This window comes from Gekko japonicus, unplaced genomic scaffold (assembly GCF_001447785.1).
Source record: "Gekko japonicus isolate JY-2015 unplaced genomic scaffold, Gekko_japonicus_V1.1 scaffold172, whole genome shotgun sequence".
NCBI classification, from domain to species: Eukaryota; Metazoa; Chordata; class Lepidosauria; order Squamata; family Gekkonidae; genus Gekko; species Gekko japonicus.
In genome coordinates, this window is record NW_015162479.1 from 1,219,378 (window position 1) to 1,238,599 (window position 19,222).

A 19,222-nucleotide genomic window follows, 5' to 3' on the forward strand; every position below is an offset into this window, starting at 1 on the left:
TTGAGTTCAGTGGCACCTTTAAGACCAACAAAGTTTCATTCTGGATGTAAGCTTTTCTGTGCACAAACACTTTTCCAGATATCTTTCCAGTTATTATTAGAGTTGTTGAAGATAGAGAACAAATTCCTTTGTTCTGCACAGACATATTACAAGAATGTTGCCCTTTCCTTTAAATAAAGCACTGGTGTATATTGCTGGTCCCCAAGGGGGTAGTGAATAATATTAATTATTATTATTGTTGTTGTTGTTGCTGCTGTTATTATTAACTGTCCTTCCCTGAAGGGCAATGAACAAGTTAAAATACACAAAAATACATTAGTTACAATTACTAACTATAGATTACCATAAAATCAAACATGAATTGATGGCTTAAAATGCAGTGTGCTCCCTTCCCCAGGCAGATCAGGGGCCAGTCATAGAGGAGGTCACAGTGAGAGCCACAATGCAGGCCATTGCTGTCCTCAACTGTAGGCCTGGTGGAACATCTCTGTTTTACACACCCTGCGGAACTCAGCTAGGTCCCACAGGGCACGGATGTCACCAGGTAGAGAGTTCCACCAGGCCAGACTCAGGGCAGAGAAAGCCCTGGCTCTAGTTGAGGACAGCTGGACCTCTCTTGGGACAGGGGCCACCAGCAAGTTTTAATCTTCTGAGCGCAAGGCTCTTCTGCGGACATACCGGGGGAATGAACTTTGCTGCATTGATTTCATTGCTGTGTACGTAAAGTGCTGTCACAGCACAGGCAACTTATGGTAACCCCACAGATTTTTCCAAGGCAACAGATAAACAGAGGTGGTTTGCCATTGTCTCCCTCTTCATAGCAACCCTAGACTTCCTTGGTGGTCTCCCATCCAAGTTCTAGCCAGAGCTGACCCTGCTTAGCTTTCAAGATCTGATGAGATCAGACTAGTCTGGGCTATCCACTAGTACTTCAGCAAATTCTCACACCTACATGATATAGATGTACAAACAGTCCCAACTTGACTAGTTTGTTTCCTATACTCTGACATGTTGAACTGACCTAATTAGTGTTATCCAAGTGAACAGGATTTCAGTGCTTCTGAATTTGGATCAGAACTTACTTATTCCTGATGCAAACTCCTGTGTGATGCAGTGGTTAGAGTGGCAGACTAGGATCTGGGAGACCCAGATTCAGATCCCTAGTCTTCTATGGAAACTAACTGGGTGACCTTGGGTCAATCAATCTCTCTCAGTGTAACCTACCTAAGGGGGTTGCTGTGATGCTAGAATGGAGGAGAGTGTAAGCCACTCTGAGTTCCCACTGGGAAGAAAAGTGGGGTATAGATATTTAAATGGATTTTTTGAACGGAGTTCAGGGAAATTAATATCCTTCCCTGTTTACAAAAATATGAAACCAACTTTATGGCTATAATGTAGAGGCCCATCCCTAAACTGAATTTCTAACTTAGCAAGATGACACAACGTTGGATCAATATCATTATACAGAAACAATTTCCACTAATTTCATCTGAATTGGATCTAGAGAATATGTTGATGATCTGTGAGTTAAGCCTTTGAAATGCAACATTTTAAAAGGTGTATTTTTGTACATTACTCAATGCCAAAAAAAATCCTCTAATTATTCTAATTGACAGAAGTATTTCAATTGTGAAATGGAACACTATTCTTTTAAAAATAGCATAAAAATTGCATGTCCTTGATTCTATATTTCCCATCATTTATAAAACTGAATATAGATCTCATTGTGTTCATCATCTTGCTATGCCAGAAAACCCAATTTATACAGTAAATCCCAAAGGCTAATAGAAGCCTATGTTGACAGGTTCAATTTAGAAAAAAATATTTCAGCATGGTAACGTTCCACAAGAGTGAGCTGTCTTTCAAATGTCTGCTACACAGCAATATCCATTTGCAGAAAGGTTTTGAAATTAGCAGCTTTGCTCTCCCCCATTTCTACCCATCATGTGGACGTACAGATAATGAACAGGCTATGCCACACTTGCCATCAGGAACAAAATTTGCCACAGCTAAGAGGTAGCGATATGAAAACCTGAAATTAATTTACCACTTTCTTTAAGAACAGCATTACTCTGAAATATCCTGCTACTCTGGAACATAATCATACTTTCTTAATAATAAAATGGATAAAAATATTATTCATATAGCTGCTGGCCTGCCTGTTCTTCTAAATCTTTTGTGCTAAGTTTTACAAATCTTTAACATCCTCCTGAATGTGTGTGTCTGTCATGCTATGCAGATGCAGGGAAAAGTGTCCTGTGGAGAGCTTTTCATCATGAAGATGAAAGACTGCTTCCAGCCTTTCAGATGGAGACTCACTGGAATTCTGTATAAAGATAGATGCTGTCTTTTTAATAGCCATTACAGCAAACTGGCACAGTGTTACATTTTTCTCTGATCATTTTCATCGCTTAGGAATTGTATTAATTAAAAGCTGCCTCCTTCTTACAAAATAGAATTTTATATCCCCTCACTGGTGTGGTTATGCTTTTCCTAAAAGGAAAAGAGTTTTATAAGATACTTTAATAAAGAATGTTTTGAATCATTAGAAGTTATCAAGAGAAGTACAGTAACATGTATATATCAGGGTAGCTTTAAAAGAAAGAACAATATGGAACAGTCCTCACTCTAACAGAGACCCAAATAGAAAATAAGAATACCGGTCAAGTTCTGATTGAGTCAGCTGGATTTACTGTTTGAAGTAAAAGTAATACATTCATGTTCTGGAATTGGGTCTATACTACTGCCTTATCTCTGTGTAGATTGTAAAGTAGTTGAGTCATGAAATGCAAAATTCAGATAGAGGCTACCAGCCTCCGGTACTCATCTCAAAATTCTGCAGTTCAGATCTTAAGTTTTGAGATTCAGTGAGATAAACTATATGAAAATAAATCAGAATTCCCGTGGCACCTTAGGGACCAACAACCTGTATTTCTTCAATGTGAGCTTTTTGTGAGTGAGAGGTCACTTCGGATAACTGAATGTTTGTACTTAAACAAATGTTGTTAGCCTTTAAGGTGACAGTGGACTTTATTTTGCTACAACACACACCCCTCTGCAAATATTATATAAAAACCTATTTTTATCTGTGTTTTTGTTTTGGAATTCATGATTCTTACATTTTGAGTTCCCTGACTTCCTTACAAAATATGACAAAGGTAAGTATTTATAGATTCCTGAAAGCAACTCTCTCATGCAACAACTTTTTGGTGCTGCTGAAGGGCCCCATATTCAGCTGCCATATTTAGCTGCAAGCAGGTTCCACACCGCAGTTTACACAGAGCACTATATATCCCCATAAAGATCTGACAATGCCCAACCCTGCTGGAAGGATCCTACTACTCTATTTTCTTCAAAGTAAGCTTCATTCAGCAAAGTGCTGTTTCTCCTCACAACTGTCCTTTTGAAATTAGTTCATAGACACTTGCTTGGCATTGGTTGATTAATTACTTCCTGTTTACTTGAAGAGTCCCAACATTCCTGAATAGATCTTTACCAGGGTGGGAAAAGCTTTGCAGCAAATGAAACTGGTCATTATTTTATGCTCATAATTGTACAATTACAAAAGGATTATGGAAAAAATAGCATACTTTGAAGCCAAGAGACATAAAGGATAGTCTCCCTCCATTCCCTCAGATTTGCAGAGAAGACATGAAAGGAAGTAATTTATTAAGCACCCCCAAGAACTGGAAGCTGCTTTAAATGAACAGAACAATTTTGCCTCCATTTATTTAAGGCAGCTTTCAGTTTCTGTTCACTCTGCCTAAATGTGTTCTCAATCAATTCATCTACCTGGGGAGAGAAAATACTACATTATTCTTGGCTGTGTCTTATTTTCCATAATCTTAATTTCATAATTCATTACATTTACTGCAAAAAAATCACAAACATACCTAACATCACCATCATTACCACCCCACAAAGGTAACAGATGCATTCAGGAACTCTAGGGCCAGTTTGGTGTAATGGTTAAGTGTGCAGACTCTAATCTGGGAGAACCAGGTTTGATTCCCCACTCCTCCACTTGCACCTGGCTGGATGACCTTGGGCAAGCCATAGTTCTGGCACAGCTGTTCTTGAAAAAAGAGCAGTTTCTATCAAGAGCTCTCTCAGCCCCACCTACCTCACAAGGTGTCTGTTGTGGGGAGGGGAAGGGAAAGGAGTTTGTAAGCCGCTCTGTCTGGGTAGTGAAGGGCGGGGTATAAATCCAATCTCTTCTCTTCTTCTTCTTCATCTCTACTATGAGTCTGGAGGTAACTGGGAAAATGGTAAACTTAAAGGGGGGGGGCAATGAGGAGAGGACTGAAAGGGTCAGCAGCCGCAAACTGCCTCAATGGTAACTTATCAGTATGCACATGGACTATTAGCAATGACATTTCATTTTAAGAGGAAAAAAATCATCACAAATAAACTATGGAGAAAACAGAGAAAAATAGCACAGAAAAAAACGTGATATGAAACAAACTAACTGATTTTACCCGGACCCATAGTAACAACACTGTAAATGAACCATGACAGTGCTGAATGAAAGGTTCTGTAGAACCACCTGGAGATTCAGGTACCATCTTGTTTGAGCATTAATACTGCTTATGCAGAACATAAGAAACAGGCTTATCTGTGATGTTTTAAATTAAAAAAAAAAGTTGTCTACCTTACCAGGTACTAATATGGAAGGCAGCGTACAGTTTTCACTTTCCTCATCAGTGCTTCCTTCATAATCTTCTCCTTCAGCTTTTCTTTCAGATGTAGCCACAACGTCCCTAGATTAATACAAAGAAATTTTTCATTAATTCTTTAAAACATAATTCTCTATCATTAGATAGGACAACAATCTTTCCATTTAAAAGAATATATAATATACATAAACAGGAACTCCTACAAATATTAGCACTTAACGATAAATGCTTCACACACATTTGACCAATGTGCTTTAAGTTATATGTGCTTTCCAAGGACCACTTCAAACTACAGTGGAAACAGGCCCTCAAATTTACAGTGTAACTACTTCTACTGTAATGTGTAATACTCCCCCCATTATGAATAAACCATTTGCAGATAGACATTCTGGGGAGCCAATAGGGCAAGCTTCTCATACCATATTTCTGTGACATTTCAGGCACAATAGTTCTGAAAGGAAAGTAATAGCACCTTTTTAGTGTGGGGCCCTCTGTAGCTTCTTTAGCTTCTTTCAAACACTGTTGTAAACTTCTTATCTTTGCTTTCTTCTCATTGAGGACCAGGATAAAACGCTTATAAAGCTCAGTTTCTAGCTCTTCTTTAGCTTCTACACATTTTAGTAACCTTAAAAATAAACACATAATTCACACTTAAAATTAATAAGTAATACCTGCAGAATATATTTATGGTCTTGACAACTTAAAACGTATGGCATGGCAGAGATCTGTTAAGTAGGTGTGAATGGCTAATTTAATGGCATCTGAATTAATTGGATTAACTATATCCAGATCTTATAAAAAATCTTTGACTACAGCCTCTTCCATCCCATGGAAAAATCAACCATATAGATATCTAAGGTATGTGTTATGTTTTGGAGTCATAAGTTGCAAGGTAGAGGGTTGGATCCAGTGCAAAATTTTCACTAGAGTCCTTGCATAAGTAGAAACACAAGAAAAAGACCATGGTGCTGCTTGCAAACTTATTGTATCCCACTTGCTTTTCCTCAAGATCTTGTGCAATCAGTTTGTGGGCATTATAATATATAGTCTCTCCATCTGCTTTTCATAAATTATTGTCATTTTCTGTTAGGAGGGGAATGTTGACCCCCCCCCCCAAGACTCCCAGCCAAGAGCATAGGAGCTCAGGGATCAAGTCAGAGGACAGGAGCAACCAGAACAGACATTACAAAGAACCAAGGCCAGGTGAGAGAAAGGAAAAGAAGACAACAGGAACCCCAGCCTTTCAACGACAAGATGAGCACGGAAGGCCCATGAAGGGATACCCTGGAGGACTGGGGATCTTATCTATCTGGCCAGCAAGACGGACACCGTTGGCCAAAGGAGGATGAAGTGGAGGAAGTGAGCGACATCCCCAGAAATGCTCGCCAGATCAAGAGGAGGAAGGATGGAGCAGAATCAATGGGATTGGGGAATTGGCTAGCCGCTCTCCTCTGAAGGGAATGGGGGAGTGGCAGGTATGGGGTGGGGAGATTTAAGGGAGAGAGAAGCACAGGCTGAGGAGAATCATCCTCAAACCTCTATGAGTAGAGAGCTGGGTAGAGTGAGAGAGATGAAAGGAAGCTTGGAACAGAGGTGAGGAGAAGGAGGCAAGAGGACCTGGGTGAGGAAACCCCCTCCATCCCTTCAATCTGAGGCAGTGCTGAGATCCTCTTACCCTAAAATCGTCCACCCTGGAGCCTGACTCTCCTCCTACTGACCCTGTGAGTTCTCAAAATTCAGACATTTTATTTGTTCTGTTTTATCTGTTTGTACACAGACTTCTTTTCATGTCTATATGTTTACAATGATTCTCGTACTAAAATGCAAAACACAGTAGGTGTGAAAGTTAACTACTACAGTACAAGAAAAGAAACATCCTACATTGTCAGGGGGAAGTGATGGAATATTAATGTTACATGTTATATACTAGAATTTAAAATTCCGGAGTGATTTAAAAAAAAAAAAACATGGAAAAGATTCGGGTATGTTGTCCATTTAGAGAGGAATCCAAGTTTTCATGACACTCAGGGGAAACAAGATAAATTTGTTTATTTTTATTTACTTCATAGTCTGCCTTTCTCACTGAGACTCAAGGCGGATTATACAAGTAAGTCAATATGATCAATAGGCTGGGGCACTGCCCCTTCCCTGCTGTTGTATGAGCAAAGCATACTTCAAGCCAAGTTTGTTCCACTTGTGCAAGAGCAAAGGAATGTGATTTTGAAATGCAAGCTAAGAATATAATACCAAGCTGCTAAAAAGTTCACTCATTAGGTTGCAAGAAGCTGTAAAGGCCAGCAAATTAACAAGAGCCAAAAAAGAGGGAGAGGGGATTAAACAACATTGAACAGTGGGTCTGAAAATTATTCCAATGTAAAGATTTCCCAACATTTTATTTCCAAAAGCTACAAATTAATAGAATCACTCAGGGCTCATTCAGACTGCTATGTAAACCTATATAATTACGTAACATACATAAGATATGGTTTCTTGTTGGCTTTAAACTATTTCCTACAAGCTGAGCTAGTCCCTTCAGTGAGCTATGGTCACCTGCCGCATACTGAGCAAAGCAAAGGCCTGCTTTCTGAATACCAATCACATCTATACACACTGCAGTGGTGTGTGAAAACAGCTCAGCATATGTTCAGACCAAGCATTTAAAGTCAACGACCCACTGGTACTGTTTGGTCAAATTAATAAGAATGTGTTTAACCAACCAAGAGAATGAGCCCATACTCTGTTTAGTAGCAATCAGGTGTTCCCAGACAAATGGATCACTTTCACATGCCAACCACTGAGCACAACTGGGAGCCAAGTTTTCTCTATAGTATGTCACCAAAGTGATTGAAAACCCACCTTAAGTATAAGCATTTTTCATGCATCAAAGGAGCTCTGGAAACATCTAGGCTAGCATAGTGTTGGCCAACTTTATGACTTATGAAAACTCAACATTCTGATTGGAAGGCCCTTAAGTACTTCTGCTCTTTAGAACAAAGCAACTCTAAACAGATCTCCGTGAACCACAGAATGAATCTTCTCTGGGCTCCACTCAGTACACAGTTATGGCACAATGAGTGACATTTTAATTCAAAGAATGCTGTTGCATTGTATTTTACTGGTGCCGCTGCTAGCCAGAAGAGGGCACTGCATAAGGATCCAGATCAGGTAGCACTGGCCCGTCAATCAATGGAGCCTTGCTTTCCTTGCACAGCCGATTGAGTTAATACAATGCATGGAAAGCTATTTGTGTGAAGTTGTGGACTTGGATGCCAACTTCTCCTCATTGTGTCATCTTCTCCTCACTGCCCCCAACAGAGAGGGATGTAGATGGTGGCAGCCTGTCCTGGGGGTTTTGGGGTGGTCGCTCCAATGCTCTGAACTGACTACCAGTGGAAGTGAGAACTGCTTCCTGCATGCCATCCTTTCATAGGATTTATTCATGCAGCTTTATTTAGGTTACATTTTTGTATTTGGAGGTTTTAGACTGTCATTTATGGAGGATATACCTGGTTTTAAACTGACGTAACTTACTGTTTGATTATAGCATACTTTGTGTTTGTAGATTTGATTGCTTATATTACATGCATACTGTAAACCACCTTCAGACCATGTTAGTGGGAAAAGGTGATCTAGAAATATTTAAAATAAATCACCTATAAATATGAACTTTAAAATTTAGCCTCTTCAAAGATTATAAAACCTCAACTACAGTTTACGTTTTAGAATGTACAGAAATCATTTGAATCCTAGCACATTAAGCAGTATTAGCAAAATATAGATTTTACAGCTTTACATAGTAAATGTTCATTAAAAATAATCTTATGAACAATTAAGATAGTCTGCCAGGATGTTTTATGAATATGTTCAATAGCTGATAAATAATTCATCTAATTTAAATGCAAATTATTGAGCGACATTACCATACAGATCAGTTCAATAACTCTTAAAAGAAAGATCATATGTACTAATCAACTACCAAGAGTATTTCCATGTATAAATCAAATTTTAACTGTTTAGTGGGGAGGGCGCTGCACTGAAATGGTAAAATAGAAAGATTAACATACAAAGAAATACTTTTAAACAGTTCGTCATGAAAGAAAATTCAAATAAATGTTTCAGAATATTAGCTGATTCTGGGAACTTTTCTACTCTGTAAGAATGATTTTAAAAATTGGCTCTTCTTATATACAAACTATAGTATAGCACATTACCAGTATGAAAATGTATTTTGACTATCTGAATTGTAGCCATTTAGGTGATAAACCACAATTATAGACATATAGGTTTGATGGTTTTTGATAGCTTGATATTTAACAAAATACAGTGATGCCAGCAACATTCATTTAATATACAGCAATGGTATACAGCAATTCCAGGAGCCATTTTTTCTCTTTTGAAAAATAGATCACATTCTTAGAAAAGACAAAAACATATTGGATTTGTACATGAATGGCTGTGAAATGCTTTTTTTCTTTTATCCTTTGTTGCATTATGTCTTGTATTGCTCCCCTCTTCCCCCCTACCCCAAAAGTGGTGATGCTGACTGTAAATTGTCTGCTATGCCAGTATCTGGCAATCATTGTCAAATAATTTATTCAGCTGCCACAACATCCAAGCTGCATTTTTTATGTGCAGTTTATAGTTCAAGTAATCTGTCAGGTGATCTCCTTTAAAGTAAATGTTGGCAAATACCAAACCACGTGTGGAGAGGGAATTTAGTTCTAATCTACACATACAGGGATTTATATCTTTTTACTGTAAAAACCAAGAATAGGACAGTAGTGAGATGCCAGGACTCAGAGATTACATACACTAACTAGACGTATTCACATTTGTGAAGCTTATATGTGAGAAATCCCTGACGATGTCTATCAATTTTCAGTTCATGTTGTCCAGGGGTGTGTTTGCTGGTGCTGCATTTAATGGCGCTGCAAAAGATACGGAAAGAGGATCCAGAGCCCACCAAGCAGCCTGGTGTTGTTCTAGTGGGAATGGGGAAGATGCCACAAAAGCAGGCAGGCATGACCATGGTGGAGCTGCAGGAAAGAACACATAACTTTGAGGAACCACAGCCCACACCAGGCTCTTCTGGTCACATCCAGAGAGGAAAGAGAGTGGGTGTGAGAGGCTGCTTTGCCCAGTCAGGCACTCTTGCACATATCATTGTTACTTGCAAAAGAAGAGGAGGCCCCTATTTGGCAGCGCACACATTACACCTCTCAGAAACAGTCCAAACACTGGCCATGGAGGAGGTAGGTAGGCTTCGTTTACTTTAGATGAACCTCAACTAAGACAGAGGAGACCAAAGGTGCTAGAGGGTGTGCTGGCCCCAGATTCCCAAGTGTCTACACCTCACACATGTACCAAAGAAATACAGGCTATATTCAGACACCATGAAAAATCTCTGGTTCTCTGTGACAGGCACAAAACCAGTTTGTTGTCTTGTTCTTGAATTCTTCCCTCTTATCCCCTCATACTTAAAAGCACTGATGGAAAGTGTCCTGGTTCCAGAAGACTTAAATGCCAATTTGTCATGGCATAGTGAAAACTCCTGGTCATATTGGAGTTTGTCCTCACAAACTTGGCTTGCAAGCCACATTTTAATCCTGGTTTAAAATTCAAGTTTGTGAGGAGGAAACAAACTCCAAATTTGACTAGGTACCTATATTTGGCTATCATTTGATTTTGATTCAATGCCTTAAAAACTATGAAGCTTGCCATCATACTCTGTGCATGAGGGGAGGAGGGAGAGTAATGTGTGACGACAGCAATAAGCCAGGTTTGTCCATCACAAACAATCAGAGATGTTTCTGCATCCAGCTAAGTTCTTTATACAGAGAGGTTTATGTTCAAATTCATGTGCCTAACTCAATATTTGCATAAGTAGAATGATATTTATAATGAAGTCTGCTGGTATTGTGTTTGATAGGTAAGTAGAATGCAACAATCAATATGGGAAGGAAAGATCCAACCACAATTATCCCATGAATGTTAGTTTTCAACTTACTGCCCCTGCAGGTCATCCACATCACTTAAAAGTCTTTCATTCTCTTTTCGTAAGTCTTCGTTTTTGGTCTGCAGTCCCATTATGCTGTGTAGGCAATAGCTAATCATCTCTCTAATGGTTTCAGCTGGGCTTGAGACTGCTTGTAAATCCATCGATCCAAGTCTAAACTATGGCAAAAGGAAAAACTGAGTTAACTGGGCTAGAAAAGATCCTGAATTCCATTATCAATCACACATATACAATTTATACCAAGGTGTCAAACGTGTGGCCCGTGGGCCAGATCTGGCCTGCACAGGACTCAGAACTGGCCCTCAAGCAAATTCCTTCTCCTGCTTCCTTTTCCAGGGCTGCTTCTGCAGCCGCACCCTAGCTTGTCTTTTTCCAGCTCCCTCAGTGGCTCTTTGCTTCCTTGCCCTTTCCTCCCTCCCTCCCTCTCCCCGGTCTCTCTCTCTCTCACACACACAGACACAGAGAGCGTTTCATGGCTGCTTCGTGCTGGAGAGGTACAAAAACAAGCCTCTCTCTCACACTCTCTCTCAAACGCACACAGAGCGTGCTTCTGCTTCCTTCTCAGGGGCTGCTCCTCCTCTTTTGGGGGGAGAAGGAGAGAGAGAGAGAGAGAGAACAAGCAATAACAAGCAACAACAAGAGAAAAAAGCAAAGCCTTCTGCCACCACTTTAGGAGAGGTATGATGCCTCCCATCTGAAGTATTCAGCTTAGTCACTAGAGCAGCCTTTCTTCCTTCTTTGATTCTCCATGCCAGCATACGGATATTCCTGGGGGATTTTTGCCAGTAGTGTTGTTTCAGAGAAAGTAAAAATTTTTGGATTTGGGCTGTTTCCGTTGCCTCTAAGACCTTTCTTTCCGCCAATAGAGTTTAGCATAGGTTCTCTTACTCCCTGTGTCTTTATGTTTAGGTTCCAGCAGGGCGATCCAGTCTAATTTTTCTCTTCTGATTTTTTCTCTTTGTTTCCTTAGATGTGATGTGAGAGAAATCATTGATCCTCGTAGAACAGCCTTCATGGCATCCCAGCATGTGGAGGTAGAGACGTCTGATGATGAGTTTTCTTGGGAAAAGTTCCTGATGTCTGCCTCCAGCTTGTCCTTAATTATGGGGTCCAATAAAATGCTTTTATCCATGGACCATTGTCTATCTGGTTTTGTGTGCAAATTTTCCTGTAATTGGCATTCTAACCATGCATGGTCTGTCAGGTACCTGTTGCCGATGGATGCTGATTCCAATTCCGGTAACAAGTGTTCCAATATTAAAATATAGTCTATCCTCATGAAGGTCTGGTGCTGTGCTGAAAAGTATGAGAAGTCCCAGTCTGTCGGGTGTAGGAACCTCAAGGTATCTGTTAGTCTGAATTCCGAGAAAAGTTTGGATAGCCCTGTGCTTGTTCCCTTCTTAAAACACATTTTAGTATTTTGTTTCAAAGAGGACCTATCTAATATTTTGTCTGCAATGTAATTGAAGTCTCCCCCTAAGATTAACTCGCCTTTTATGAAGGCCTGTAACTCCAATAAGATGGATTTCAAAAAAGCAATCTGATTTAGGTTTGGGGCATATATTGACGCTAGTGTGAGTTTCCTGCCGTCAAGAGAGCCCTTAATAAACAGAAAACGACCCAAAGGGTCTATTTTTATGCTGCTGACCGAGAAGTTGAGTGTTTTGGAGAGCAGTATCGCCACTCCTCTTGCTTTAGATGACCCCGGTGCCTGAAATTGTTGTGGAAACCAAGAAGATTTTAAAAGAGGGTGTGTATCAGATCTGGAGTGTGTTTCCTGTAGAAACAGAATAGATGGCTTTGTTAGCTGCAGTTGGCGTAAGACTTTTCTTCGTTTGACACAGGTGTTAAGACCTCTAATGTTAACCGACTGAACTTTCAGAGTGTTCATTATGAGTTAAAGAAGAGATATTAGATTTTGTGAATGAGGGTATGAAAGGTGTTATGATTATAGTGTGTAGTAAAAATGACAAAGGTAGTGCCTACAAGAAAAAGATGTGGCCGTAATAGCGCAGAGGCAGCAAGTTTGAACTATGTGTGTGTTAATACCAGTTAAGTATTCAACCTGTATATACCAGCAACTGTATAAAAAAGTGGCTTTTATGAGTCTTTTTTTGTTTTTGTTTTAGATTTTGCTCCCAAGTATACAGAAATAAGATAAATTAGTTATTAGCAATTAATTATCAACAATAAACAGATTTTTCTCAATTAGGTAAAAAGAGCTAATCAAGTTATCAGCAATTAATTTAAGCTAAAGTCAGCTTATTAATAATTATCAACAATAATCAGATTCTCCTCTATTTTATAAAAAGTGCTAATCAAGTTATCAGCGATTAATTTAAGCTAAAATCAGGTTATTGGCAATTAATTATTAACAATAAACAGGCTCTCTGCAAGTAATCAGAAGAGCTTATCAAATTATCAACACTCAGTTAACAACGATCAGATCCTTATCAATTAACTTCCAGTTGCAATTACAAGCCTACAATGAAATATAAATATTGAGACAGTGTGTGACTGCAATAAAGAAGGCCAATGCTATGCTGGGGATTATTAGGAAGGGTATTGTAAACAGATCAGCCAATATCATAATGCCGCTATATAAATCAATGGTGCGACCTCATCTGGAATACTGTGTGCAATTCTGGTCACCACACCTTAAAAAGGATATTATAGCTTTGGAAAAAGTGCAGAAAAGAGCAACTCGAATGATAAAAGGGTTGGAACACTTTCCCTATGAGGAAAGGTTAAGGCGCTTAGGGCTCTTTAGCGTGGAGAAACGACGACTGAGGGGTGACATGATTGAGGTTTATAAGATTATGCATGGGAAAGAGCAGGTAGAGAAAGAGGTACTTTTCTCCCTTTCTCACAATACAAGAACCCGTGGGCACTCCATGAAATTGCTGAGCGGTCGGGTTAGAACGGATAAAAGGAAGTACTTCTTCACCCAAAGAGTGATTAACACTTGGAATTCACTGCCACAGGAAGTGGTGGCGGCTACAAGCATGGACGGCTTCAAAAGGGAATTAGATAAGCATATGGAGCAGAGGTCCATCAGTGGCTATTAGCCACAAGGTATAGATAGGGACTCTGGGGCAAGTGATGCTCTGTCATCTTGGTGCTTGGGGGAGTCAACAGTGGGATGGCTTCTAATGTCCTGGCCCCACTGGTGGACCTCCTGATGGCACTGGTATTTCTGGCCACTGTGGGATACAGAGTGTTGGACTGGATGGGCCTTTGGCCTGATCCAACATTGGCATCTCTTATGTTCTTATGTTCTTATGTTCTCTAATCTGGGAGAACCAGGTTTGATTCCCCGGAGATCCATCCGCTGACAGTGAAGAGCTAGAGTCTCGGGATAAGATCTTGTTGTTTTGTTCCGGAGTGGTTGGTGAGCATGATTTTTGTTTCCCAGATCTCCGGTATAAGTCAGAGCGCTTTGAGAGACATAGCTTTTCTAGTAGCTCAAAACCTGAGTCCTTATCTGAAGCTGTGAATAAGGAGCCATGGTGTAAGACCTGCAGGCAGCCAGAGAGGAGCCATCTGTAATGCACCTTTTCTTCTTGCAACCTGTTAGTGACCGATTTAAATTTTTTCCTGATATTGAGAGCTTCCTATGACACATCAGGGAACACTAATACTTTAAAATCTTTAAAAGGTAGTTAGCCTCTGGCTCTCGCCTCGTCTTGTATTTTTTCTTGGTTCTCCAGTCGGCTAACTGGATGAGTAGATCTCTTGGGGCAGTACGGGTTTGAGGGGAGCCCCCAGCCAGAACACCTTTAAAATGGTCGGAGCTACTCTTGCCTCAAGTTTAAAGACTGAAGCCAACCAGTTAGTCACAAAGCAGATTAAATCCATGTTTTCCTCCTCGCCCTCCGGCAGCCCTCTTAATTTCAGATTTAACTGTTTCATTTGAAACTCGAAAGTTAGGAGCCGTTCCCTCAAGTTTAGTTCTCGTTCCTGTATCTCTCTAACATCTTTCTTGAGCGCTGAGCTCATAGTGATAGCCGTTTTTGCCGTTTTTTCTAAGGAGGATTGCATTAATGAAAGCTGCTCCCTTATCGGCTGTATTTGATCGCTTAACCGTTTTTCCATTCTTTCTAACTGACCTGATAAATCTTGTTTAGCTAAGGCTTCTTCTAGTAAGCGTATGAACGATTTGTCATCCGCCATCTTAGGTTTTTCCGTCTTGGCCGCTTTCCTGTCAGTTCTGCTTAGTCTGGGAGTGAAAAAGTCTTGTGGCAGTTTAATGGGGTTTTTATGTCCGGAGAGTTGCTGCCACCGTTTTTCGGCATAATCTGGTAGTTTTACAAGGATGAAGGTTGAAGTAATTACTGTGAGGGCGGCTTCTGGAGGAAGAGCAAAAGAGCGTGAAGATCAAACGACCGCCATCTTTCCAGGTATAAGCTTTTGTGTGCAAGCACACTTTTAGGGAGGGAGGGAGGGAGGATGATTTTTTATTTCTTTTAAAAAAATTAAAACAAAGTTTATTAATAATAAGGTCAGGATACAACCACAGTCATCATATCTCTCTCTATATATATATAGCTATACATACATGTATACAAAGCTGGTGAATCAGTATGAATTTTTCTGACAATCACAATGGCCCTGATTAGGAATTAGAACACTTGCATTGGTCCTTATCTTTTGGAATGATTTCAAATGCCAAATGATAATAGCACACATTGGTAATGAGATAGGAAAACTAGGTCTCAGTTCAGTCCAGGAGGATGCATTGTCTTAAGCTTCATTATCAATTGCAATTCAGCAGTCTCTCTTTCTAATCTCCCTTTGAAATTCCTATGTAAGAGCACTGCTACTCTTAGGTCAGCAACTGAATGCTGTGTCCATTTATTCTTTGCATACTCCTGGACTTAATCCTCCTGGATGGAATTGAGACTTACGTTTGCCGTCTCATTACCAATACTGTTATCCCCACACCTACTACCCCTCTGCATATCACATCTAATCCAATCAAGCCTACTATTTTCATTCACCTGCTATTGCCATTCAGCATCTGAAATCACCTTTATAAAGTTTATATCTCTGGTACCTCGTGTTACATTTTATAGCATGCATGGCCCAGCCCAACAAATTGACAGTTACGTCATATCTGGCCCTTATAAAAAACGAGTTCAGCACCTCTGATTTACACTATACAAATGATCCCCCATTAAGAATGGCAACCACCACCATAGGAAGCTTTGTACTGAAAGTCATAGACAATTGAAAGTTTTTGTTTGTTGTCTATGTGTAGGAAATCCTTCTAGATATCTTGAGTTGGACTTCGGCTAGTGAAGCAGGATTAATTTCTGTTCACATTCATTTGCAAAGAGTTCCACCAAAACCAGGCTATAAGGTGTGCTCTCCAAACAATTTAGGATAATACAACACAAAGAAAGCTTTGACAGGTATGTGTAGGATAAATATATACCTGTCGGACAAAGGGAATTTTGACTCTCAAAATCCCTGAAAGTCTTGTTGGTCTTTAAGGTGGTACTGGACTCAAATGCTGCTTCTATATACCTTTCAAGACATCTCTCTTTGATGCTGGCCACTCAATGGTTAAAATATTTCCATGCTTCCTACAATTGTTTTAAGTTTGTGCTTATCAATAGTGACAATAGTTACTCTCAGGACTTTCTCCCTAGGTTGCCTGGCAGTGGCCCCTAGCTTGGTTCAATCATATGACCTACATACTGTATTTAATAGACCATCAAGATTCTTTTGAACACTTCACAGAGAATTCAAAAATGTAAAAAGCCATGCTTCTCAGTAAAATAAAGATAAAATTACTGAGTTTGCACAGACATCTTGCTACCACCTGGAAAACAGAAAAAGTATTTATCAATTCATTCCCATGGAGAACAGGACAATGTACATGTTTCCCCCCATTTTATTCTCACAGCAATATATTCTCAGTTGTATAAAACATCAATAAAACAAATTAAAATTTATATAAGGCAATAAAAACATAATAATTGGATTAATTGCTTACAGATGGTGCTAAAATCCCAGCTGTGCCGCTACCTTATGGAAAATGGGGGGGGATGGAAAGTGGGAGTGCCAAGACTGAATCATTGCTGTCCTCAACCAACACCTGGCGTAACATCTCTGCCTTGCACACTCTGCAGAACTATAAAATGTCCCACAGGGCTCAGATGTTATTCGGCAGAGAGTTCCACCAGGTTGGAGCCAGGGCAGAAAAGGCCCTGGCTCTGGTCGAGGACAGCCGAATCTCTCAGGCCGGGGACCACCAATTATTTATGATCTTTCAAGCGTGTCATGATCCTGGGCTATGGGAGTGCGGCCTACAGGCTCTAAGGAGGCCTAGTGGCTCCGGGTAACCCTGTATTGGAGTAGCTATCAGGGCCTACATTTCCCAGGTTGTCTCTGGGCCCTGTGATTGGTTAACAGGGGATTTTGGAGGGAAAACTACACCAGCAGGGAAGCAGAGGGTAGTGCCTGGGAAGAAGCGATAAAAGGGCCTTGGCCACAGCGGGAGAGTGTTCTCTCTCAGGGAGCAGGGATGGTGAGGCTGCTGCAGAAAGAGGGATCCCTCATCCAAAGAGGGTGAGTCAGTCTGAGAATAGGTACCTGGAGAAGGCTAGGACAGATAAGTAAGGATTTATTATTTTGCTGGTTTACCTGCCTTTACTTGTGCTCATTTTTCCTACATGTTTTTGAACTACAACTATTATTAAATCTCTTTAATAAAACTAGTTTGTTACTCTGCCTGGGTCCTTGCGCCTCATTCAGTCACTTATAAGGGAAACCCTGTTGGAAAAGGAGAGTATAAAGGGGTAGGGTGGGCACTCTGGGCCCTCCTGAGGAGACCCATACCAGAGTGGTGGCAGCCATTAGCGAACCTTTCTAGCCGCTGCCTGCGACAGAGCGTAACGCTCTTCTGGAGCTATTAGATAGTGAAGGTCTTCCATTAAGCTTCATGGCTGAACAGAGACATGCTGTGTCTTTACTGAAAGTTTTATGGTCTACACAGTGCCCTACAATGGCCTTGATTATTGGCAACCCCAATGCGGTCCAAATCAGTCATAATATACATGGTTACTTTTGATTTAAAGGAATACAACTTTATTATTTAGAATGTACAGAAGAATCTGGGCACATAAACAATTGCTGAAAACCTATAAAAACATTATGTTACAAAACAAAGAAATGCTGCATGAAAATGTATCTGAAAACTATTCTTTGACTTTCTAGTTTCAGAGATGACTGAAAGTGTATGAGAAAAACTGAGTGCAGTATGGAAGTACATCCCCTGACATCCCAGTCCCCCCATTTACTTCTCAGATATGCTAAATTTCTTTTGTCCCCCAAGGACAAATCTAATTTCATTAATATCTAAACAATTCTGAACTCTCTATATATGTTCCTGCTGCCTCTCCAGCACTTCGCAGCTATCTGGTTTGCATTCTTTGCAGATGTAATTAATGTGCTCTCTACTTCCTCTTCTGATTAGTGACAAAAACATTCAACAAGCAATAACCTAACACCAAGCTTTTGGGGGTCCAATAAATATTGTTACTAACAGTCCTAAGTGGACCCAGGGGACAATGAACTCAACTGACTCTTAGTCCAGGCTCTCTTTTGTTTGTTATTCTGATAAATAATAAGAATACAGAGGTACTAAGCCAACTCCTCCAAAACTCCCTATTCACAATGATAAAAAGACCTCTTCAAGCTTGGTGCCTGATATGACAGAATAACATGTCCTTCATGCCTCGCACAGAACCTTTACCTTTTCAGTTGTTGACAGCATTCTATCGGCATTATGAACAGAAATGACTAAGAAAAATTACCAAATTACAATGTAAATGGACATAAGATAGAGAAGGAATTGTTTGCTCATTTGTTTGTTCATCTGGATAACTAGGGCATTTTTAAACTAGTAGTTGTGCCGAAATGGATACCCAGTGGACACATGTTGGACATACACAACAACCAGGTAGTGAACTGAGAATGCTTAAATGCAGATTGGAATCCACAGGAAGTTTGACGGCTAGAAGTATGACATTGTAATGAAACAATAGAAATTGCAAAACATTGTAAATAACACAGTAATTCTTAACATTCTTACAAAGCACCATCTTTCTGAAAATTTTTGAACAAAATCACTTCCTGTACAATGTTATGTCTACATATTCATTGTTCTTTTCATTGGATGAGTAGTTACTATTTATTTAAATGGAACTTGCTTCCATATGAGTCTGTTAGAGATAAGTTCTATGCAAACATACATATGATTAAGCTGTAGTCTACTTAAGTATGCTTTCAGCTCTGTTTTATTTATTTATTGGATTTCTACCCCGCCCTTCCAGGAGCTGCGGTGGTGGCTCAAGTGGTTAAGACGCTGAACTGCAGGCTGTGGAAGGTCAGTAGTTTAGCAGTTCGAGACCCGGGTGCTGCATGATGGAGTGAGCTCCCATCTCTAGTTCCAGCTCCTGCCAACCTAGCAGTTCAAAAGCAAGAAATTGCAATTAGATAAATAGGTACCACTTTGGTGGGA

The 19,222-nt window shown here is 40.0% G+C and overlaps 1 protein-coding gene across 1 annotated transcript in view; it reads right to left on the bottom strand.

The window, feature by feature from the left end:
• The window catches only part of XRCC4 (X-ray repair complementing defective repair in Chinese hamster cells 4), a 185,517-nt gene that overhangs the window by 80,043 nt on the left and 86,252 nt on the right, over positions 1-19,222 (bottom strand). Inside the window, exons 4-6 of the mRNA XM_015405830.1 lie at positions 10,684-10,850; positions 5,149-5,301; positions 4,657-4,760 (exon numbers count right to left, since the gene is read on the bottom strand). Coding sequence (XP_015261316.1) covers positions 4,657-4,760; positions 5,149-5,301; positions 10,684-10,850 — 424 coding nt within the window. The remainder of the gene's footprint in view (positions 1-4,656; positions 4,761-5,148; positions 5,302-10,683; positions 10,851-19,222) is intronic.